This window comes from Brienomyrus brachyistius, chromosome 13 (genome assembly GCF_023856365.1).
Source record: "Brienomyrus brachyistius isolate T26 chromosome 13, BBRACH_0.4, whole genome shotgun sequence".
Classification (NCBI taxonomy): Eukaryota; Metazoa; Chordata; class Actinopteri; order Osteoglossiformes; family Mormyridae; genus Brienomyrus; species Brienomyrus brachyistius.
The window spans coordinates 20,012,910-20,038,806 of NC_064545.1; the positions used below are offsets into that span (position 1 = coordinate 20,012,910).

The window sequence follows — 25,897 nt, forward strand, 5'->3', positions numbered from 1 at the left end:
GAGAGGCTGCACCTTTCCCCACACAGATAAGAGAAAAAAAACAAATGACAATTAAAGCTGCCAGGCTGCAGGACAATGGCAGACCGAACCATGAAGTCTAACTAACACATGTAACATCCAAAAGGAGCAAAAAAAGTAGATAAAAAAAATGCTGGAAATAAACAACTGCGTATTTTACTTTATTTGCTCTGTAGGTGGATGCGTCCTCTGCCAGCCCCATAACAGTCAGGCTCAGCATCCACCTTAACCTGCCTTCAGATGCAGCCTGGAGCCCCATATGCTTTCATTAAGACACCCCGACATGCTCGGCCTCCGATAATGACCATGCTGTAAATCTGTACGCGTCACGGTAAATTTTAACAAGAAGTTTGTTGGGGGGGGGGGGGGGGGGAGGCTCCAGTCAAAGCCCTGTTTTTATTGAAACCAGAAACGAAGAGTTTTCTACACTCCGTCCGGTGTGTGTTGGGCGAACAAAGACCCTCCGACTGGCCTCAGTTTGTGCGCTGACTCTCAAAACCCGTGAGATTTACACAGAGTTTGCAAGCACATTCGTCTTAGTAAACCATTCTTCCACAACAGAAAAAAATAGAACAGAAAAACAAATAAAGATGATATAAATGCTGAAAGAAAATATTTTTTTTTGCAGAATACATGATGCGTTTTCTTGAATTTAACCACAATAGATTTCTTTAAATAAATAACCTTTGCTTTGTAAAGACACTTTTTGAAACAGCAGACATACCCTATTTTCCCAATAGCATCGATAAATGTTACCACCTGCTGCTTTGCTGCATGTCCCTCTGTCTTTTTTACTCTTCATTTTTATTAATAATGTTTTTTATAATATTTCTGTAATTATGAAACAGAGTCAAATTTGTGTCTCTTGCACATTGTCTTTCGAGCTAGCCCGGATTAGCAGTGGTTCATGCGCGGAGCTGTGCATGGAGTTGATGGTGGAGGCATGGTTGTATGTCTTGTAAGAGTTGTAGTGGTTGAGGTGCTCATGTTCCAGGGGGGGCAGTGTCAGTTGGCCCTCCATGGTCGAGCCTCCCGCCAGCTCCTCGCCTACGGTAATGATCTCCATGGCACGCGTGGGCGCATGCTGATTCTGCTGGTGGTGCTGCTTCCGCATCTTGTAGAATATGATGAGCATGACGGCAGCCATCAGGGTGATGGCCACAAAGCAGCCGATGATGATCTTGGTTGTCTTCATCACCTCGTCTAGCCCATTGAGCGGGCCTTCTACCGGCTCTGTAACGGGGATGGTGTAGGCCTTCTCTGGTGTCCTAGTGGAGGCAGGGGTGCGGGCTGTGGTGGTCGTGGTCGAAGAGGAAGGCTCCCAACCGCCAGATGAAGGGGTGGGTCCCACGCTCTGCTGCGGGGGGGTCCTGCCCTCATCGTGCGGGGGCTCAATTGTCTCCACGGTGACCGTGGTGAAATAGCTGAAGCTGCTGTTCTCGGTCGAGGACACATTGAGGGTCGCCGAGGCCGTCGTGTTTCCTGCCGAGTTGCTCACCATGCACGTGTAGGTGCCCGTGTCCTGCACCGTTACGTTGGTGAAGTTCAGCGTCCCGTCGTTGAGCACAGAGATGCGTACCTTGTACGCCCCATGTGTCATTATGGAGCCGTTGGGCGTGATCCAGCTGACCGAGGTCAATGAGTTGGCTCGGCACTTGAGCTCAGCGGCCATGCCTTCGGTCACGTTGAGGTCCGTGGGTGGCTCCACGATAACAGGGGCGTAACAGTTGAAGTAGTTCTGGTCAAGCTCCCCAATGTAGCGTCCTTTGTGGCTGGCGGGTGAGCTGCAGCGGGCACAGCAGCTGGTGTTGGCTGGCACCATCTCCTTCAACCACCAGCTGAGCCAAAGGATGTCACAGTTGCAATTCCAGGGGTTGTGGTGCAGATGTACCCGCTCCAGGTGGTGCAGGGGGGTGAAGAGGTCATGGGGCAGCAGGGTCAGGTTGTTGTGGGCCAGGTTGAGCTCCACTAAGGACTGTAAGTCATCGAAAGAATTCCTCTCTATGGTCTGGATCTGGGCGTGCATCATCCACAACTTCTGCAGGTGTATGAGACCCTTGAAAGACCCGGGCCGGATAACTGAGAGCTGGTTTCCTGACATCTCCAGCTCATCCAACCTAACCAGAGGGATAAGGTTAGGGATCTCCTTCAGGTTGCACATGCCCAGGTTCAGGTAGCGCAGGTTGCTCAGGCCCTCAAAGGCACCCTCGGACACATAGGAGAGCCGCTTGAGCTCACCCAGGTCGAGGCGGCGGAGGGACGGCACGCGGTTGAAGGCGTATGAGGGGATGCTCTCGATGGGGTTGTTCCTCAGCCAGAGCTCCTTCAGCTTGGAGAGGTACTCGAAAGCCCCGTTGGGGATGGTGGTAAGCCGGTTGTCAAAGAGCTCCAGTGTGTTGAGGCTGGCCAGCCCATTGAAGGCACCGATCTCGATGCTGCGGATGTGGTTCTTGCTCAGCTGCAGAATCTCGAGGTGGCGGAGGTGCTTGAAGCTGTCCACCTTGATGACCTGGATCTGGTTCTCCTGCAGGTTCAGGTAGCGCGTGTTGGTGGAGATGCCGTCGGGCACATCACGCAAGCCCCGTCGCGTGCAGATGACCTTGCTGAACTGGTTGCTGCAGGAGCACACGGACGGGCAAGTCTGGGCTCGCGCCAGGCCCGCCACCACCAAAAGCTGGAGGGCCAGCAGCAGCACAAACAAATGGTCAGACAGGGCCCTGTTCCACCTAGGACCTTTCATCGTCTCCTGCTGTGGGTAGGACGTCATCTTGTTCAACATTCATAATTCGTTAGCTGGTGGTCCTCTCTTTGGGAATCTTGGGTTGTGAGGCCTGGAAACGAGAGAAGTGAAGAAAGGAAGATGTGACCGATGAATAGAAGAGAAAGGCATGCTACCATGCCACTTAATATATCCTTCATGTATTTTAACTGCAACTAAAATAGCTAATACATAATCACAGATATATGCATGCCTATGCCACAGATTTTCAACAGGGTGTATTGTATGTTTCTGTTATAGAACAGGCCTGCTGAAAGATACCAGTAAATAGTTCAATTCAATTCGAATCAAAATAACTTTATTTGTCCCCAAGGGGCAATTAAAGACACACAGGGCAGTTGAACAAGGACACAATGACATAAAGTGCAACAGTATTCGAAAGATGCTGTGCAAAATTACAGTCAATCAGGTAGATGAGAACTGAATAAATATGTATAGGGAGGGATTGTTAGTGGGCATTGGGGGGCTCAAGTGCAGAATGACTGACGGGTCCCAGTGCAGGGAGGCGGGGGGAGGAAGAGAAGTCTGTGAATTGAGGAGTTGAACGGCCCTGGGAACAAAGGTTGCTCTCCTCCTCTGTGTCCGGCAGTCAGGACAGCTGAGGGGAGCCACTCAAACTCTGAGAACAGAGCATGGGAGGGGTCCTGCAGAATCCTACTCGCTGCCCTTAGAGTCTGCTGCTCACTCAGGGAGGAAAGTGCTCTGACGGGGAGTCCGATGATCTCAGAGCAGACTTTCACTGTGTTTTGCAGGTGGGTCCTGTGCTGCAGGCCGGTGGAGTGATACCAGCAGGCGATGGAAAAGCAGAGGACACTCAGTGAAGGAGTAGTAAAAGGTTCCGAGTATGACATATATATATATATATATATATTTTAAGAATGTACATTTGTATATTTGTAAAAGCATATTTGTATTAATTTGTCTGGTTTGCAGTTCAATCTTCCAATCAGGGATGAAACCTTGAGTCCTCACAATGAATTTTGTCAAATAAAGTAACAGCACAGAAAAGCAATTTAGTTTTTGCCTAAAAATAATTAAAAACCAAACTGAAAATGACTGGAGCGAGTGCTTTTTAGCTTTGCAAAGCATCCCCTTTTCTGGAAGTTTAAAATAAAACTTTGAAATGAGCCTGAGATTATTTGGGTGAATGCATGAATGACCATGAAGTTTTCATGTTGTCACACAACCGGCTGTCAGGCTCTGCATTTCAACAGGAGCAGAATCTGAGTGGAAAGGTCAAACGATGAATGGATGAATGTATAAGCACATCCAGAATGCATTTTGTTTTATTTGCATGTATTTTTTCATACGGGGGACCTGACAGGCTCTCTTCATGGGCACGGAAGTGAAATCCGCAGCAGACCCGGTGTTTAATCACACCTCCCCTATCTGCGTACGTGTTCACCGCGACTGGCAGAAGTACATCCGTAACTGTCACCTGCCATGAAGACGGCAAGGCTGCAGGGAAGCGGAATAACAGCGACGTGCCGAGACAAACGGTTTGCGGCTGCGACCTTGGGAACGTGTTTTATATGTGTTTTTATATCGGAACAGGCCGTGTGTTGCCGGCACTCTCTCCATCTCTACGACATAAAACAAAATCACAATATACAGTCCCAACTTTCCTCTATATCTCGAGAGGGAGGGAACGGATGGGGGGATGGGGGGGGGGGGGGGCGGCTGGGGATGTACCATGTGATTGATTTTTCTAGCCACAGTAACATAAATAACAGGAAGCTCACCACCTACTGGTACTTCAATCAAGCAAACAAATCTGGAAAGTTCTGATTACGGCTCACAGTAGAGGCTGAACGGTGTATATGCGACGAGACTAAATATAGAGCAGCCCGACAGGGGATAAGTGCCTGTCTCACAGAACATGGGTGTGTGGGTGCGTCATATTGCTTTAAGTCACACTAGGCACACACAGGTACAGGCGTATAGCAATGACACACATCCTGTAGTCAGCCTTCCACTGACCCCAGTTAAGAGAAAAAAAACATAAAGATCATGGACTGCAGGGTTGCCACTACACTGCAAAGAGCGCAGAGCTTGAGCGCTGATATTGTGCAGGAACATTCCATCGCCAGAGGAAAGGGGGGTTATTGCTGTAGCCAAAGATTAATTGGCCGATTAATATAACCACTAATACTTTAATTGCAAAACCTGATTCTGAAAGAAAGTGTCCCCTTGGAACAATAGGGTAGTTTGGCCCAAGAGGCCGTGGGAAATGTGACAAAGATCATGAGTGCAATACTGAAAATGACATCACATCTCGTTTCGTTTCGCTTAATTACCGGACGTAAAGACTTGTGCAAAGTCAATGAGTATGGTCACTGCTCAGCAAACGGCTCATCCGTCCATTCACTTCTTCAAGAACAATATGAGAGATTACGGATTAAAAGCCTCAACGTCAAATAAATGATTTTAAATGACTTTCGATGGTTTGCAGGTCCTGTTCTCAACCACTTTCGTCGTGTCGCCTTTTCCGAAAACGTAAGAAGGTTAAAAGCAGCAACACATTCGCGAAGGAGCACGAATCATTTGTGTATTAAACAATTGTTGCTAAAATGAAACAGATGCACAGAAGTGCTTGTTTTCCATGATAACGGGAAGAGTGCGACTGATATGGAGAAAAAGAGAGAATTAGATGAAAAGGTGATAAAGAAAACTGGATTAAAACTGAATGGATTTTTAACACTCGGCCGGCTGGAGATGATGAATGATGATGAATTGGCACGAGCCCCCTCTCTCTCTGGCTGGTGGCAGAGCAGGCGGGATCTGCTCAGTCACAAAGAAGCAGAGAAAAAAAACGAGAGGGGAGATTTGTGAGACTCTTGTTGTTTTTCTTCCACGTGGAGCGGAAGCCAATCACATTCTGGTGAAACAAGTATGCATTTCATTGGGCAGCACGGTGCCGCAATCCTCTACGACGCACTGGTGCCCCTGAGGAGCAAGCGAAGCAGCAAATACCCACAGCAGATTAGAAACCGAGCGTCTGCAGCCAAAATACCCATAATCCACTGCTTCCCCACACAACAAGGGGCATCCATTTGGTTCCACCACATCCGTGGGATTATTTCGCGATAGTGTTTATGCGAGGTTTGAGAAAAGGAAGTGACGGCGGGGTAGGGCGTCGACACAGGCACTCGGGGAGGGAGAGTTTGCCGACTGCTCAGCTTGGCACAGCACTAGAGCTAAAAGCAGTTCCCAGGAGAAGCCGGCATCAGCGTCAGGAGCTGAGCTGGAGGTCCCCCGACAGCCAGCACAAGCAAAGCGGCTTTAACTCAAATTTTCATCATGTGTCCTCAATTAGTGCTATTTATGCACGTGCTATTATTTTGCAATATATAATGCAATTATGATTTATTTTCAAAGCAAAAGTTTTGTACCAATCTCATACAATTACAAGTTTAGTTTAACCATATTGTGTTCATCAGTGGGATTCGTTAACTCGATTTAAGAAGGCATTTTTTTGGAAGTGGGAAAAGACAGTCCCTCCGTTAGGCAGGCTTGTCAATGACATGGTTTGCTTTCATCTTTTTGCCCTGGTTAGATGTGCGATGGGCGCATAAAGATTAGCTGAGAGGAAGTTTGTGGAAAAACGAGCATGTTTGTGTTCTTGGCAGAAAGCTCATGGGTGTTCTGACAGCTGGGCGCATCGCTCTGATTAACAGTGACGCGTGTCCCTCACAAACATGGCTTCGGAAAAAAAAATCTTCTCAAATTCTGTTAGTTATAGAATGAATACGAGTGATGTTAATTAATTCAACAGAACCTTCTGGAAGTTGCAGCTACAATATGTTATGTGTATCAACATGCTTAGATAACAAGATGTCATTGGAGTTGCCCTACAGTAGATCACCATTATACAACCAGGAAAGACCCAAGTTTTCACCATTCAGGATGACAAGATGTCACAGACCCAGTGCCTCAAAAAGAGACCAAGAAGCAAAATCCATTAGGGTTGTGACAGTGGGAATAATGGATAATAGATATTTTCTGGCTAAAAAGTTCCATCAATTACCTATTTCCCCATAATCTGATTTATGCAGAAGCTGCAAGTTGGGATGGCCGCAATTCAAGACTTCTTCTGCAGCAGATCGCACAGCCGGACGGTGTTGGTGGACTGACTGGCCTTACCCTAACAGCAGCCAGGAAAGCATACTGCGCTCTGTGATTGGGGCCGACGTTAGCAAACGGATGGTCTGCCAGATGAACACCTGGAGGCGAAACCATGAAGAAATAAACCCAGGGCACTATGGAAAGCAGAAGGCTTGTCTTCTCACGATGTCATGAATAAATATCCTTTGGTGTGGAAAAGACACACAATATGAATACATTGGAAAGAGGTCTCAGTGTGGGCAATAAGGCTGGGGGGGGGGGGGGTAGTGCTCATAGTCAGAGAAAAACACCCAAACCTGCTTACAGTACAACATGGAGGGGGGGTGTTTCTGTTTATGCTGCATCAGAACCACAATACTCTTTTGGGTGTAGACAGCCAGCCATAGTGAAGGTTAAGTTTAGGTCCTAAGTTGAACCATTGTCCAGATCGATTCGCTCGCAGGCAGATGAGGGAATATTGCGTCGGAATGCACTTTCTGCTGTGCCAGAGTGTGGTGCAGCGGAGACCATGCAAGCTGAGGGTCTTGAGGAGATACTATCCTGAGATGTAAAGCTTAGGTTCCGGTCCCTGGCGTCTGTTATCATGTCAAGAAGGGGCGGGGGGGGGGGGGGACAGCACAGATGCGCATTGCCGTATCAGCCGCCGACATCGCTGTCTCTGCATGGAGTCTGCGGCCGCTTGCTGGCCTGCAAGGGAGCGTTTGCGCCACACCGCGTTGAGTAGGGATCGCCGCTTTGCAGCAGCCTGTGGCGTTTCATGTGGCATGACAGCAAGGGAATGAAGGAAGACGTCCGGGTGCAAGGGAGGCTTGGCGGAAACGCGCTACGCTGCTTCACCCGCAGGGCAGCCGAAGCGGTCGCCTTGGGTCAGAATTACAGTTGCGAGCCGGATGTGGTCAATTTGTCAATACAACGGGAGCAGGCTGTGGCTAACAGCAGGGCTCAGTCAAGTCCCAGGAGATGATGCGCTTGTCAGTCAAGTTTTGGTCCGGCAGAAAGTCTTTTATAATATTAAGCACATCTTACAGCGCAGAAAATCCGCGGTTAGAAAAAAAGCTTCTAAGTGGCATCATAGAGTCATCATACTGTACAGTTAATTTATAGGCTGCTATCAAAAAAAAAACAAAAACTGGAGTAATTGAAGGACAAAAGAAACTAACAGTCATTCATCTACCTTCCAGCAGAGACAACAAAATCTGAAAGCCTTCCAGTGCCATTGTTTTCCTCGGCAGGTGGCAGGGCTCACAAATTACACTGTTACCATGCAGCGATTCTGCCCGTCACAGTGCTTTTGTTTGGTTGTTGCTTTTGAAAAATAAAGTATCACCGCTCAAGATGGTTGGACGCCTTGAAACTCACACCAGCAGTGTTCACCAATACCTAAGGCCACTTTCAAAAGCCCCTGAAGTGCTCTCGTCAAGTGCTTGCTTCATGTAATCACAACTATGTCTCATCACTCTGCTGCATAGTACCTAATTGAGCTAAAGGTCTATTGATCAGACAATTGACTATATAATAAGCTAACAGCCTGCATGACAAATAATTAATATGATAATGGTTACCAACAAATGCATAAATATTTAAGCAAAATTTAAACTACATTTTACAAAACCTTTTGGAAAATGGCACTAATGCATTTCCGATACTGTTTTGCTTCCCTGGTAAAATAGTCCTTATTTTCAGTCTGTATTTCTGAAAATTATGTGGTTTATAGGTACTCATATGACACATAATTGTCATTAGTAAACAGAAGACAATCATGGCATGTAAACAGTGACAACATCCATCCATTTCTTAACTATTATTATGTCTGTCATTTTATGCAATTTATGAACATAATTGCAAGTATAATTACACACATAATTCTATGTGTTGCAAAACCCATAAGTAGCTTTAAATGGAAGGTTATTTAATTTAGAAGCTGACTTGATTTCAAAATAATATTTTTCTTGAACTTGAAATATACACACATTGGACATTTTGCCAATTTTACGCATTCGATTAAAATTTCATAATCGATTTTATGAAATAGTTGCAGTAAAAACCCTTGCCCTCCACACACTTGGGGAGGGTGAGGCAGCAGGGCAGGGCACTGCTCTGGGCCTTGGCTGTGCCATCAGCGGCAATATTGGCAAGTATCTGGCTGTAAATTAGCTGCTCCTCAGTAATCAGCCAGGATTGTTCTTTTTCCTTTTTTATTTTGCAATTACAACTCTCTCAAAGAAAAATCATTAGTCTCAGACAAACACGAGTGATTGTCTTACGCTGCATTAGCTGCTCGAGGTGCTCTCTGAAAATGCCAAGTAAGACAGGGTTCGAGTCAGTAGTGCTGATACACATGCACTTTGCGGCAGGCACTCTGAGGTATGCAGTGAGAGCCTGACTTACGAGGAGTTTTGCGAAGTCTCTTACGAAGCCACAGCAGAGGACGGCAGCCAGGAGACGGTGCTCTTTGAGAATGCAGGGCACCCTGTGCTACAATGAACAATAAAACGATTACACCAATCTGTCATCTTCCTGGTTACAATGTATCGAATGGAAAGGATTACATGCTTTACGGTTATGAGCCCACTGTCCCACTGTAACAATCAGTGGGAGATCGGCTTTTTACTTTAATCCATCCACACTATAATACCATGGTAGTTATTCCACACAGTGTGATGGGGAACGTAGAACCTCAGAGAGGGAACAAGCAGGGAACAGTTTGGACAGGATGGCAGTTCATTGAAGAGAAGAAGAGACAGACAAAGAGAAATACAAGAAACCTCGCAAAGAGAACTGTACTAAAACCATCTATCTTAATGCATATGTTAAATGTAAAACACAAATGTAGTTGGCACTACATACTTCAAAGGTTGTGGGTTCGAGCCTCTTCACGGTTTAATCTGTGGGGGGGGGGGGGGGGGTCCCTGTGTGTGTGACTCTCTCTCTGGGGGTTTCCGCCCAGACCATAGACATACTATGCAAGAGAGGTGGCATCCCGAAATTGTACACAGTGTGTAATTATGATTGTGAGTATGTGCCCGGTGCATCCTGGGACAGGCGACGGGTTCACTGTAGCCCGGCACTGGATAACCGCTTATGGAAGATGAATGGACTTACATGTACCAAGAGGCTCTTTAGTAAGTGCATTGCTGCAGCAGTGAGCGGCTCCCCTATTAGCCCATGGACGAGGCAGCTGAATTGCAGGCCCCACACTTAACAAGTGCAGAAAATGTGTTTCAGAGATGGCATCTCATGTACACAGCGTCGCTTCCCAGAGTTGTTGCAAATTAGCCGGTGGCTGATCTCTGCCTGTTCCAACTCATCCCGAAGATGCTTAATTGGACCGAGATGTGCCGAGTGGGCAGGCCGCCATAGCCGGCTCAGTTAGTTGTCACACCCCCGGGAGGCGCTCCTGAACTGCGGTGGGCGTCTGGCTGTGAGCGGCAGCCTGCTGAGGGAGCTTATTCTTCCAGAGAGGAACCATGTTCAGATACCTGGTAACATTCAAACATAGCTTTGCTATAAATGGAACCAATGAGGGCCTGAGGCCCCCTCTCCCCCCGCCTCCAAGCAGGGCAGCTCTGAGGACCTCCTCACCACATCCCATTCTGCTGGTTGGATTGGGATTCTTCCAATCCTCTGACATTCCCTGCCACGCTCACTTCCTCGTTTTCTCTTGCTGACAGAGCAGAGCTTGGCTACCCTCTAGACCGGCACATGCTACCTGTGACACGCTACACGGGGCCGCGTGTTCCCCATGCATGTCTGTCAGGTCCGCTGCCGTACGCAGCTGTTAGCTGACTGACCGCAGCCTGTCAGTTACTCAGCGCGGAACGTGTCAGTACTCTGGGCCTCCCTGATTCGCACGCTGTTGACCGCGATTTATTTATTTTGTATGTGTGTGTGATGTAACACTCTATGTACAGCCGTGACACTTTATTTCACAAAAATCCCAGCAGGGATGCTGTTTCTGAAAACTCACATGGCTGCATCTGGCTCCATCTATCGCACATGCACACATACACATACACGCACACATTCTGTAGGGACCTGTCTGCCTGCTTTAAATAGCAAAGCCGGAGCATGTGATACTGTTGCTGACTGAGCAGACCATTTCAGGGAAAAAGGGGAGGGCCGCATAATGAGGCGGCCAATCAGTATGCATTCACTCAACAATATACAATCAAATCAGCTTCGGGGAATACGTGTCACAATGCGATATATGTGCTGCAAAGGCTTTAATTTGCATTATGTGTGATGCATTCTGGGAACAGGCTTTGTCTTTCTGCCTTGAGCTGTGGGCAAGAAATAAATCTGGTAACAAAAGAGACAACCTGCCAGCACCCCAATAAACACTGATATGAATGATATCATTGCTAACTGAGAAGACCAAAAGGTCCACCACCACTAGGGGGACCCCACTCCTTTGAACCTCCAATTGAAAGGTGTTTTGCTCTGAAATATTCTTTCACTTAGACTCATATAAAAAGCTGACACAATGCCAACGTCTACCTTTTTTTTTTTTCATCTCATTGCTGTCGATTGGTGTAAATGCAAATTTGATGCTGTCATAACGTTTAACAGAACTGAATGTTTCTGCAAAGCAGGAGCAGGGAGAGAATGCATGAGTAAACAGAGCTTAAGTTCACAGGGGGCATGTTATAAAAAGACATTCCTGCTGCTCTACGTCTGTCAGTTTGCTTTTTATTGTCAGGTAGCAACATGGCGCTCCGGCGATGAAAATGTCAGCATCCATCCTCCTTCTTCCACTACTCCAATTGTCACAAGCTGGCATTTTCACAACGAGAGCATTTTTTAGTGCTACGTCCTCATCACTGGTGAAGGCTTCCTGCTAAAGACTGTCACCGGCTGGTCCTCACGCCACACCTTTGCTACAGCCTCTCCTTCATGAAAGGAGCGTTTAGACCGAGTGCTAGTCAAGCCGTGTAAAGCTGCACGGTCTTCTGGCACGCACACGCTGGCGGCCTGAACATCCGGGAACTGTGTGCAGTGAAAGCCAGCGCAGTAGTAAGCATCAGGTAGGGCTTATAGTACGTTTGCGGTGTTAGATTCACCTACGATGCGAAAAAATTACCCAGCACGTACCTGTAAGTATCATGCAAATATTAACCGTCTAACATTAAGCCAATATTGTCCTTAGCCATCCAAGTATCAGACATGTGTACTTATTTTGATCATTTCCATCATATACATGTCCCCTCTGCACAGTACGAAAACAAAACACCATAAAACACTCCCCTCCTTTCCCCATAAGTGCTTCTGCAGTGCAGGATCACAATAAACGTTACGTAAAAAAATAAAAATCACATTCAATCTACTTGCTATATAAACGTATTACCATGAGTGGGAGCAGTAACTGATGTATTCCGGTAGGTAAGGATACATTTCAACAGGCACTCAAGTACCTTTATTTCATAAAGCATTTGCTATCGTTCTCAACATTTAGAATGGCAAGAAAAAAAATCATCCCTTTGCTTGTACTACAAACACACAAGCAGCGAATTAAAATTTACGAGAGAAGAGGACATTTTTCTCCGGGTATCTCGCTAAAAAAAGTTATTGTGATGTACCAGATGCAGCACACGGCTGGCTAGGTAGCTGTGAGAGAGATGCGGAGGGAGGATAAATTTCCTGATTACTCCCGTCCCGTATAACTCACAGTGCAGCCCTGGTGGGGGCTTAACAATAATGGACACGAAGCTTTCTGTTGAAGCGAACAACTGGAGCACCAAGGATGAAGAAGAAATTACCCAGACACTGCAGTTGTTTTAAAGGGTGCCCCCCCTCTCAATCGCCGCACTGCTCTTGCCCAGGGACCAATAAAAAGCATGCGTTTATTTACCTTGATTGAGCTACCGTTTAGTACAAGGCATCCTGATACTACTCAGTGGCAATTGCCAGGGTGGGGGAACTGAACACGGCTGCTGGGTGACTGTCTTTGCACAACAGGGGCACTAAGAGTCCTGCTCCTGCTGCGGTTTTACAGCTGTCCGGTGTCTGTTCTCTCGCCCATGCTCTAGATATCTGCTCCTACAAGCATCGTCTGTGCATTTCTCAGGCTCGGTATCAGGAGCACTGAAGCGTCCTGTGTCTGGGAGGATCTGTTCACAGACTTCATTGTGTGCTGATTTGGGGCAACAGGGTGGCAAGTAGTTAAACACTTATTAGACAATGATCGAGATGTTGGGAAAGGGGTATGAATGGAACCTTGAGGAACCTAATACAGTGCCTACCTAGAGGAGCCATCCCACCGTCTTAAAGGTTATTTCAGATTTTAGCTAAATACTCTGTTTTATTTGTTTTAGTTTTTATTTTGTGCTTTGACTAGCATTGCTGTGATGATCACAGAAAAATCAATTCTGAATATTTCTCTATTAAATCTTTCCAGGGGTTGTGCACCATTCAGAACTGAAATAAGATTGGCACTGAAATTCAAATTCATTTCGTGAATTTGAACTGCATTTGAACTGCAGTCGAAAACTGGATACAGAATTGCAATTGGAATTTCATTTTAAAGACGCTGAATTAAAATGTAATTGAATTCAGTCGCGCTCATATTCATAGAGTACATGCAGCTTTTAACAATACAGCTTAATCTTTCAATATAAATGACACATAAACATGTTAATTATACATGGCATATACTTTATCATTGTTATAAATGTCATTTTATTCAGAACGAAAGAATACAACATTTGTGCCAGCTATGGAATGAATAAATTAACTGTCATTTTGTGCACCACGGTGGATCTTCTTGAAGGAAATGCTAGGGTCTCCCAACCAAACGCAGTACTGCATATAATAAACAGACTGTCCAGCTCAAGAAATGTCCCAGACTCGTCTCCTACAGTGATAGTCAAACTAGTTCCTCACCAGTCGCCAAAGTTTCACATGACGAGCCAACCACAATTAGCAGAGGAATGCCGAGACTTTGCCCCACTGCACCGCAATCCCAACCAGCTTCCTTCAGCTAGTACAACCTGCGAATACTATGGTACCCCAGATTTCACCGCACCTGCTGAGACAATCTTCAGCGTAGCATGAAACAATTTCAGGCCAGAATCTAAATGACAAAGCCTTTGATTTTGCAGAAAAATGTGCATAACATGTGATGTTATTAAACAATGAGTCATATAGTTTGGAATAAGTCATAACTGCATTTGTCAGGAAATTTTGCTTTGTGTTATAGTGTTAAGGTTAAACTGAAAGACAAAACTGTCTATACAGGTTTTTGGGGTAACCTTTAGGTCAGCTGTACAAACTCTTCAGGACTCTTCAGCAAATCAGTCCTCTAATTAGTAATCTAACTAGAGAGTTGCAACAAAAAGCCGCACACACACTGGATAAGATTGGCCACCCCAGATCTAAACATTTGACACAAAAGTTACAGGTATGAGGGGTTAGTCACACGGGTAGCCCTATCCCCACCCAATCCATCTGGTAGCCAACTGACACTCACAGGAAAAGCTACAGCAGACTGCTGCAGTAATACAGAAATGCTCATACAGGTAAGCAGTCAGAGATGTGCCTCGGGGACAGGACACAGGACCAACATAAACCACATTGATATACATTTTAGCCACTCGTACATATACAACCTCAGTATATACAGGCACAAAAAAAAATAAGAGACCACTCTATATTTAAAAAAATAAATCTGCATTTAAATCCTGGTTTAATCAGGGTTCTGCTGGCAGATGGCTATGCTGATGCTGAACAGCAGGTTGCTTTCAGGTTTAAAGTTTCTAAGACAGCAGGACGCAAGAATGAGGTAAAGCGGGAATGACCAGAAACCAGCCAGGTAAAGGGCGAAAGCGACATTCTAATGACAGAGATGACCAGTAACTTATCTGATGACCATTAACTTCTCATGAATTGTAGGATGACATCGAGTGACCTTTAAAAGGAATGGGAGACATTAAGTGCAGGTGTGAAGTCATTTCAGGCTCCTAGAAGCAGGAGTGAAGTCCCACAAAGCAAGGAAGAAGCCCTTCAATTAATGAGAAACAGCGAAGAGCCGGCTGCAGTCTGCAATAAAAAAATATATTATTCACAGACATGCATCCAAAACTTGAGAAATGGGTGAGAAAAAAATATGCGCTGTGGTCTCTTAATTTTTTCCGCGGATGTACATCTATGGTAAATCATTTTAAAATAATTTATGTTTCGCTGGGTTAAATAACATTCATATATTATGTGATGGCATTGGATTTCTTTGAATTAAAATAAATTAGATTCTTCTTCCTGTCAATCCAATTCAAATTCCAATTCAGCATTTTGTGGGGATTAGGCAATTCAATTCAAATTCCAATTCAGCATTCTGTGGGGTTTGGGCAATCCAATTCAAATTCCAGCTCATGAATGGAATGGGGTACAATTCATAAATTCTGAGTTTTGTGAAGTGAGTGGCTCACTTCAACCTGGCACCTGCTAAACATTCTAACATGCTCTGTGTGCAGTAAACTAGGAACAACAAGACAGCAAGACATTGCTAGCTGCTTCTAACATACAGTACAGTGGAAAAGTCTAAGGCAGTCAAAGAAAATCTACGTGTATATTTATGCTGAAAAAAAAAACACACTTTAACATTAGAACATACGCAAATTAGCACAGTAGAATAACAGAAAACAAAAACAAGAATTTCTTTTGTTTCTTTAGCCACACCCCCACACCCCTCCCACAACCTCAACAACGCCATGTCTCACATTTTCTCGCATTAAGTCTTTCAAGCATTGGGGTGAAGGATTCATTAATATTCTAAAGTAAACATTCCCAAACAAACACAAGAATGTATTTTAAATGAGAGTAGACACTCCAGGAGCTACATCAAACTAGGGAAGACGTCATGTCACCCGAGGACAACAGCCCTGACAAATATGAACAGAATTCCATACTCCACATATCTCACCATAGTAATAAATTAATGAATTTCCATAAAGTATGTCTTACCATCTTAAATGGTTTATGTGTGCAGTTAACTCTCATTTCTACTGTTTTTATGATATAGTTACGATGAGCAGTGATGTTAGCAGAGCAATTCCTGAAAGCAGATTTAACAGCTGTGAATGAGAAATGCATCAGCATCTCTGGACCGAATGTCCAACACCGAAGCTTCAATGAAGCCCCTGATGGGTACAGATAAAAGAAGAGACTTGGACATATTTCTGAACAGTCACGTATATAAAACTGAGATTAAATGCATATTTGGGTTTTCAACTGCGGAAGCATAATGATTTGATTCCCACTGAGTGACCAGAACATGACGGTTGGAGATTCTGCTCATGAGCACGAGAGTCTTTGGAACTAGATTGGTTTCCACATGCTCACATCTGTCACACAACATAACGAGGCCACTGATTTTGACGAGATGTCCCTTTTGAGTGAAAGAAGGGCGGCATGGAACACCGTCTGACTGAGACAAGAGCATGTAAAAACTGGCTGCTGATGATTTGCAAAGAGACAGATTTAAAACTCAGTCCACTTTATGCAAAATCACAACAACAACAACAGCAAGTAAACGATTTGGCAGGCTGGAAAAAGGCACAAAGTAGGGAAAGTCTTTCATAGCAAGCCTTCGAGTTTTTCAGCCTGACGTTAGCACGTTGCCTCATGCTCACATCTCAATTATACCCCCCCCCACCCCTAATTAATGACCCCATTCCTTTAAAGAGCTGGGCTGCTGAGGTCGTCACAAGGCCCTGGCTGCTGCGAAAGCACTTGGGGAGCGTGATGTGACAGTCACGCGCTGCTTTCCCTAAATAAATGAGCCAAGTTCATCTTAATTCGTCGCTTTGGGCCCACTGAAGGGCGGAGAGAGTGGGCGGATTTCTGTCGATTCGATAGCGACGCCTTGACCCCGAGGGGAAACCCATTCGGCAAACAAATGAGCCGCAAATAATCCTGATAGGCCACATCTGACAGGGCTTCCCCCCCCCAGCCATCCCTGAGCACTGGGTGGGGGGGGGGGGGGGGCACTGCCCCTTGATTCCCACTTGATTCATTTGCGTTGTTTACCTGGAAGTACGGCTGACACATGCGTTATTGATCATCTCGAACCGACTCGGGCCAAATCGAGGCCCTGACACCCTCTGCTTTGGAATCGACGCCCTGCCATGTCACGCCTGCCTTGTAGGGTGTGTGTCGGGCTGCAGGGGGCAGGATACTGGGCGCTTGTGCCCATTTACATAGGTCAAGAGGGGAAGCGCTGAGATGGGAACCCCCCCCCCCCCCCACCAAAAAAAAAAATGTCTGTTTTCCATGCTGACAGCAGTGTATCAAAGCAGCCAGCACATTCGTCAGTAGCTGATTTCTCGGAGCATAAAGGCAAACTCGCCCCTCACCCCCACCCCTGACAATGTTATCTAATCTTGGTTTGAAACCATGAAGTGACTGCCTCCAGAAAGTACTAGGCGCCCGTGAAGAATGAGACATTTCCGCATAAAATCATGAAATTGTATCTCCTGGTTGCACATGCATGGTGATGTGATGCCCTTTGGGATCGCCCGAGTACACGTGTTCTAAAGGCATGCTGTTAAAACACAGGGAAACCTTATTTTCTTAGCAGTTCCATGACAGGAAGGAACTCTGGGAAAACCTGCTGTTTTTTCAGGTTATTTTTGGTCTATTATTGCGCACATGCAGGGGAATTTTATACTGAAAGTCTACAGTCACGTGCATGCACCCAGTCCAGCTTTCCGGAAACGGCATTCCCACGCTGAGGACCATTGGGACACGCTCAATATGTTCGGAGAAGCACCTGAATCGTCCCCTATTAATTTGCCCCCTGCGGCAGCGCGGTACGTGGGAGTGCATGAGTCCCAGAATGCATCTGGTGCCATCCGCTTGCCTGTCAGGGCTTCCCGGTGCAGCTCAAACCAGAGAAGGAAATAGACAACAGAAGAACAAAACTGTGTAGGTCAGTGTTTTCCAACCCAATCCTCCGGGACCCCATACAGTCCATATTTTTGCTCCTACTGGGAGCTGGGAGGGAGCAAAAATGTGGACTTAGGGTACGTGGACAGTTATTTTATATTGCATAAAAGCAGGGTGAGCTGAAGCTTGGGAGTGGCATCTCCTCCGGGTCTTTGCTGAGATCATAGGGAACCTTGCTTGCTGGATGACCGTCTCCTTCTAGGAATCTGCCTTCTCCCGATGCCGCATCTCCATGAGTTTGTAAACACCACTGCGAGCTCCCAGGGCAAGCATTTTACAGCTTTTAAAGTGGTGAGCCCAGCTGAGTTTGAGATCCATGCTGTGGTGCCTTCCAGCTGTGGTACCTCCCCACGCGGGGCAGGTCATTACTGCAGACAACGGAACGTCCGGGGCGTTAATGAGAAGCCGGCGTGATAGAGTGTGCGGCTGAGGAGTTCACGTGGGCTCCAGCCACAATGGGCTCCGAACGAATATCCACGAGTGGGTAGCTGGGTGATTTACTTCCTCCCACACACGGGGACACGCTGAGGCACACACTACCGGCGAACAGCAAGGAAACATGCAACTGTCGAGCAAACAGAACAGCCGTGTAGAAGAGGAATGCGGGTGATTTGTTGCGGCATGTCGCCTGAATGCGGCGCGGCCCTGCAATGCACCACGGCGGGATCAGGCAGCGAGGAGCGCGGAATGTGCCTTCCGTCCAGCGCCACCATCTGCCCGTTCCTCAGCGATTCTCTCGGGTTAAGAGGCACATGGAACATAATCTCTCAAATGATGGTATTATTCTTTAATCAGTCAACCTTCTAAACTTCACAAGGGAGTTGGGGAGACGAGGGGGGGGGGGGGTTGTGGTGGCTGGGGTTATGGAATTTCTCAAGGCAGATATGAATAGAACAACAAACGTTGGAGACAGTCGGGGGGGGGGGGGGGGGGGTTAATAAATTAATGAAAAGAGGCCGGCCCAGATTAAAATGAAAACTCTGCCCAGCGATCTTATGGAAAATGAAAGGCTGCCTCGTCTCTTCCTTCTCGTCCCTGAGGGCTACGTTTTCTTCACACCACAAACAAATCGCCTGCGGTCGGCCCGGAGCTCAGCGCTGCCGCTCCTGGGTTCGCCAGGCCGCCCGGGAGGCCCAAGATGACCTGGATACGAACGCGACACAGAGACGTCTCCGCAGCCGTTTGGCCATCTGCATCTGACACTGGCTCACCCGGGCAGCCTCTTCCGACAGAGTGCCGGGGGGCGGCTGGGGGGATGGGGGGCAGAGATGGGGCAGGCCGGCGTCCTGCCGGGGAGGGGCTCGTGGGGGCGGACTCGCTTTGGTCACGTTCTCACCTGCCAGCTCATTTGCCATCGCAGTGGTTCCCGAACATCTTCGCACGCAGCCCCGGCAGCCGGCAGGCCCTGACGGGTAAAGACGGAGAGGGTGTGAAGACGGAGCCGGCCAATCACGGCCAGGCACGCCGGCCAATCACGGCCAGGCACACTGGCGCATTGACCCGGAGCCAGCATGCCGTGGCCTCTGCTAAAAGACAGCAGACGCAGTCGCAGCCAGACCTCGGGCGTTAGTGTGCGACACTTGGCGTAACAAGGTATTACGGCTGGTATTAAAGCTGTTAATTCATTATCAGAAGGGGGGGGGGGGGTGGCAGTCACGTGACATGCCCCTCCTCTCACTTCACTGGATTCTGATTCTTAACCCTGCTGCTGCCCCTCCCAAGAGCCGACCCCCCCACCTGGTGCTAACAAGGCCGCCCCCCTTCCCTCCTCTTTCCCCCGAAATGCCCGTTTCTCTGGCAAAAGTCTTATGTCCATCTTTTAAATGACATCATCTAAAGTCGATATGTGCGACTCTAACACACAACTTTGTTTTTAACCCCCCCCCCCCAGCCCCCCCCCTGGCAGCTGATAAGCCAAAGGTTCATCTTCCAAATCGCAGAAAAAGAAATTAATCACATTTCAAATATGAATAATTCCAAATTACTTATGACACCCCGATAATGAGCTGCGATGCTACATGATGGCAAGCTGCATGCTAAAAGTGTCCATTATTAATCAACATATTTTTCAAAATATTCTCTATTATTGCTACTTGTTCATCAGTATCATCATCATCCAATCAGCTGATGTGTTTCAACGCGACACTTGCCTGACCCTTTATACTTTAAATACGCTGATGATGAATGCACTCATAAACACGCAAATGCAGCTCTCTCAGAAGGCTACAGATGCCTCTGTGTACAGCTCATCTATTAATATGAAATCTTTCAGAGTGCTGGGAGACCACTGGCAGCTACTATGCTGACCGCATGATACATAATGTTACTTAATCATGCATCAAACCGCAGTGCGTACGCACACCCACATTCTCCGCCTCGCCTCACCTGCTCCATGCTCACTCTCCTTTGTTTATGCCGGTGTTCACTAAAAGTGATCTTACTCTTGGGGACTCAGGGATATTAATAAATACACCCCACTCAGTGAAACGGAGTCCATCTTGGCTCCTCATCCAGGAAGGAGTGTTTGGAGCTGATCACAAAAACATCTAAGTTTGAAAAATCCATCCATCTTCTAACCACTTGTCCCAGTCAGGGTCACAGGGAAGCTGGGAGCCTGTCCCATGCAGCACAGGGGACAGGGCTAGGGTACGCCCTGAATGGTACACCAGTCCATTGCTGGTCAAACACACAGTCGTTAGGACTGTGGGAAGAAACTGACACACCCAGAAGAAACCTACACGACATGAGAAAAACATGCAAACACCACACACACAAGCAGAGGTGACAATCAAACCCCAACATTGGTGGCGTGAGGGCACAGTAAGCCACAGCAATAAATAAAATAAATATAAAAATTATTCCTTCTAATTCTAATTATTCGCAAGAACTTTATTATCGTCATTTTTAACGACGTTGACATCACTGACACAACACGAAAGGCCCCTAATTGCAGCTTATGATCACATCAGTCAAACAGTAATAGAATCCAGCTGCTTAAATGTATAACAGTTGGGTGAAACATCTGCTGAGAGCCCACAATAATAAACAAATAATGCATGTAACTAATGAATAAATGAATAATAATGACTCATCTGGGGTGGCGTGATGGTCCAGTGGCCTCCTGCCTGCAGGGCAGTAGGTTTGATTTCCACCCCTGGTGAAACCACGTGGCTTTCCTGCTGCTATTCTGGTCGCATCCCACACTGTCAGATGATCTGGCAGTTCTAAATTGCTCATAGTGTGTGGGTCTGTAGCCTGCAAAGAAGTCACATCCTGCCCCGTGTTTCCCCTGTCCCATGCGTCCCTTGTCCCGCATGTCCCCTGTCCTGTGCGTTCCCTATTACGTGTGTCCCCATTCCCGCGTGTCCCTGTCCCGTGTGTCCCCTGTCCCACGTGTCCCTGCCCTATGCGTCCCCTATTACGTGTTTCCCCATTCCTGCGTGTCCCTGTCCCATGTGTCCCCTGTCCCGCGTGTCCCTGCCCTCTGCGTCCCCTATTACGTGTGTCCCTGTCCCGTATGTCCCCTGTCCCACGTGTCCCTGCCCTGTGTGTCCCCTATTACGTGTGTCCCTGTCCCGCAAGTCCCCTGTCCCGCATGTCCCTGTCCTATGCGTCCCCTATTACGTGTGTCCTCTACCCCATGTGTCCCCTGTCCTGCATGTGCCCTGTCATGTGTGTCCACTATCCAATGTGTCCCCTTTCTGTGTGTCCCTGTCCCACGTTAGGCTCCAAAGTCACTGTAACCCTGTGCTGGCTGAGTGGCATGAAAGGGGGCTGGATGGATGAAATTACACACTGAAGAAATGACAACCTAGTCTTAGCAGCTTTTGTGTCTCCTCTGTGATTTACATTTGACCCCCCCTCCCTCAGAAAAGATGACTAGAAGTCATGACAGGAGCATTAGACCGCTAGCAGACGTCTGTCCATGTTTTTCCTCAAGATAGCTCTCTCTCTCTCTCTCTCTCTCTCTTGCTCTCTCTCTCTCTCGCTCACTCTCTCTCTCTCTCTGGCTCTCTCTACTGCATGCTAACTTGGGAACACCTGGAGATACCTGGTGCTAATGACTAAAAATCCCTTAGCAAAAGCACATTCTGGCCAGCCTGAGGGTGCTTGACTGTCCCCCTCTTAACCGAGCCCCCATTACCAGCAGGACTGAGCAACTGAGAAAAGGAATGACTCAGTATAATTGCAGCACTTATAACCACGAGTCACTTTAAACACTTTCTTCCTATGCCAACAGAAAATTAGACTCAAAGTAAAATCCCTGAAGCCTCAAAACAGGCTTTAGCAAATTAGTACAGAGAGGTGTTCGTATTCAAACATAAGCAGATAGCATCTTTACAGCCAACAGCCGAATGAACAAAAACATGTCAGCTGACTTGGCCCAACATGATAAATGTCTCCCAGTTCAGACCCACTCTTTAGGGACCCAGACTTCTCAGCTGCCATGCTTATCTATCACAAAAATGGGGGCGCTTTGTTGGTTCTTTTCATGACTCTTACTGTCAGATTATGAAGTTTATACTCTCTTAAATCATTCTTTAGGGAAATTCCTTTTCTAAGCATGTAAGAGGGTGGTTTCAGACTTTGTGATTCTGGTGTTTAAAGTCCAGTACTCCATTCACATCTCCATAAACAGTACCTTAACAATAACAAAAAAAACCCCTACAAAAATGGCACTTTGGTACTGCTGTGCGATAAGACTCCAGCTCTGAGATGAGAGCTGCTCTCGAGGTTAAAGGCTATCCACACGCAGAGATGGGCATGTTCCTCTAATTGAGAAGAACGCATGTAGGTGGCCTCTTCAGTGTGCATCATCCAAGGGTCTCTCGACCGACCTGCGCATGAGAAGCGTAGCCCTTGGAAACAGGAAGAGCAACGAGGGAGACCTAAATGTGGGCAGTACTCACCATTAAGAAGATCACCCCAGAACCCAATCAGAGCATCATCCAGGCAGCAAATGCTGACGTTCATCAAGAAACTGATTCTTTGTCCACCTGAGGCATCCAGGTCAAGCCAGCAGAAGGGTGGAATGATGCCAGAGAGAGGGGCTCAGGTGTTCGGTCCCGAGGGAGCACAAGTGACCACAAAGGATGGCCTAATTTGTCCAGTTAAATTGCCATGCAGCGTGCTTCTGCCTGCCAGGTCCAGTTAGCAAGTTTCAAGGGGTTTAAAAATAATCAGAACGCTGCACAGATAAGACATTCCATAAAAAAACAAATTAGGAAGGATGACTTGTGACCAGAGGAGAGTTACAGCCCATCTCCCCCGTAACAGACAGGTTACTAATAAAAGTTTACTGCAAGGCAGAACGCCGGCAGGCCTGAGAGCCGTCCTCATTGTGGGCGCTCTGAACGAATGGCTCCACCAATCAGCTGACAGGCAGATAAGACAGCAATGGAAGAGCACCCGCAAGACTCATGGAGCAAAACAAAGGACTGCATTCGTTTCACCGGTCGGTCTTTTATTAAGAGGATCATCCTTTTGGTAAATGAACATTCTCAAAACACAACTGAATCAACATCATGCCACACCTAAATTAATTTAAATGGATGAGTTAATCACGCTCTCTGCTTAAAATTGCAGAACGATGCATACAAATAAAATGATGCATTTTGGGAAAATGCAGTTATCGGGTGTGAAATTGAGGCTGCATTCATTCTTGGAATGCACTGACCGTTTTTCGTTGCTGGCCTGAGGCAGGATACCTGATGGAGGGCCGTCCTCCACAAGGCCTACACACACAGAGACCCTCCACGTCAGCGGATCCGCACGTGGGAGAGCACCGGAGAGCCCAGGGAAAACCCACACGGACACGCAGACACAGACTAGGCTTGGATCACAGGGCCTGCACCCTGGAGGCGGGATGGAGGTGGGGGGGGAAATCTGCTGCAGTTTCATAGACAGGGAAGGTACCTTCAGTCACTCTGTCTCAGCTGTCACTGTTAAAAAACTAGTGAAGTGATTTTTATAAAGACATTCAAGCAGCTTCTGCATCTATTATCGTTTTGTTACGCATCACATTCAAATTTAGGACCATAATTTCCGGATACTTCTAAGTTATGTAACTTAGTTGTTCACTTTCATTTCTGTTGCATTCACCTGCTTTTTGTTTTCGCTCAGATTAAAATGCTTCACCGATGGGTACAACAGCCAGCCCCTTGGGCTCCGAAGTGGCAGCGCTGTGATGACCAGCTGAAGGTGCAGAGTGCCAATGCTGACAGGCCGGCCGGCCGCCCGGTGCCTTAGCAGGTGGCTTGCAGTCTTCCCTTGAACTGTCTTCCCATTATAAGTCAGATATTGGGGGCTGGGGGGGTGGGGGTGTTAACTGTCTAAGGGCAGGGATGATGCTGGTTAATGAAAACCTATCTTTGGCCCCGGGTGACTCACAATTCCAATATATATATATATATTACACACACACTCTCAGGAGTTCAATGAATTCAACCGGGGTACCGTGATAGGATGTCACCTGTGCAATAAGTCAATTCGTGAAATTTGCAACAATAGAAGGCATTTAGGACAATTTCATGCTCCCAACTTTGTGGGAACAGTTTGGGGATGACCCCTTCCCGTTCCAACAAGACTGCGTACCAGTGCACAAAGCAAGGACATGGATGAGCGAGTCTGGTGTGGAGGAACTTGACTGGCCTGCACAGAGTCCTGACCTCAACCTGATAGAACACCTTTGAGATGAATCAGTGCGGAGACTGCGAGCCAGGCCTTATCGTCCAACATCAGTGCCTGACCTCACTAATGCTCTCCTGGAAGAACGGTCAAAAATTCCCATAAACATGTGTGTGTGTGTGCGTGTCCACAATGTGATACATACATATATCTTTTTTTTTTTTTTAATCCCAGCAATGACAATCTTAACTCCCCACCCAGCCCTAACCTTAACCATAAGTAACCAAACAAAATACAAGACTTTTGGCATTCCTAGTTTTTTTTATTTCATTCACAGATCTTTGTGGGGACCTGAAAAATGGTTTGTTTCTTGCATATTTGTTTCATTCTCTGACCATGAATTACTTTAAAATGCACACATCATTTGGGAGCCACACAGTGACTGGTTAATTCCAGCACGAGGGCTCTTACCTCAGGCGATAAGACCGTAAAACTGATTCCTTGTTTCTTTATTTTATTTTATATATATATATATATATATATATATATATATATATATATATATATATATATATATATATGCGCCGACACACTCATGTCAATTTTCGTGAGAGGTGAGGTAATTGCTTTGGTGTCCTGGAAAACCACCAATTTGCAGGGTCCTGATGTGCCTTTAGAGAAGAATAGGTTTCGAACAAGCCAAAAGGTTTTGCAGGTACTTAAAAGAGGCATAACCACGAGGCGAAAAACAGAATGTGTTTGACATGATAAAAAAAATAATGTGTGAGTTTGCAAAACAGAGACATGAAAGGGAAATTTGGACACCCAGGGAGTGGAGTGCATTACAGTTTATTAAATCACCTTTCAGATTTCCTGGATCACTTAATATGATTAATTCAAACTCAAACGGACCTCAGGACTTTTTGCCTTGGTGGCAAAAAGGCTGGAAAATCAAAGGAAGTGTTATGTATTAAGGTAAAAGACATCTGGGAAGAAGTGAAATGCAGGCACATGGCGTTTATTAACCTGCAGTAATGTGACAGCATGCACGCTCTGCTGCTTACATCATTACTTATGTGCTTTGCAGAGTCTTTTCCCTCCGAACAATGGAGGCTGCTTACACATCCAGGTTCATGGGGAACTTCCGACCAGCATGGTCACCAGCACCTTCCCAGCTGGGTAGCCACCACAGTTTAATCACGGTAAGTTGCTGCGTGACTGTCCTGCTTCTGTTTAGAGCCAATTAAAACAGAGCCTTGGCATGAAGCTAGGGGTCGGGACCCCGGCCCTCCACAGGGCCACAGCACCAGGACTTCAGGGTTGTACACAAAACCTGCATGAAAGTTTGGGTTGTTTACCCCGGGGGTGGACCAGTAGCCAAGACCTAACACCTCATTCAGCCTATCCCCA

The 25,897-nt window shown here is 46.8% G+C and overlaps 1 protein-coding gene across 4 annotated transcripts in view; it reads right to left on the bottom strand.

The window, feature by feature from the left end:
• Positions 1-379: 379 nt before the first annotated feature.
• The window catches only part of lrrc4ca (leucine rich repeat containing 4C, genome duplicate a), a 230,509-nt gene continuing 204,991 nt past the window's right edge, over positions 380-25,897 (bottom strand). For 3 of the 4 annotated variants that reach the window (XM_048973054.1, XM_048973056.1, XM_048973057.1), the window contains 2 exons: positions 19,197-19,265; positions 380-2,849 (listed from right to left, as the gene is read on the bottom strand). In XM_048973054.1, the coding sequence (XP_048829011.1) occupies positions 869-2,797 (1,929 nt within the window). In that variant the 5' untranslated portion in view covers positions 2,798-2,849; positions 19,197-19,265 and the 3' untranslated portion in view covers positions 380-868. The remainder of the gene's footprint in view (positions 2,850-19,196; positions 19,266-25,897) is intronic. The other variant, XM_048973055.1, reaches the window with a different exon arrangement.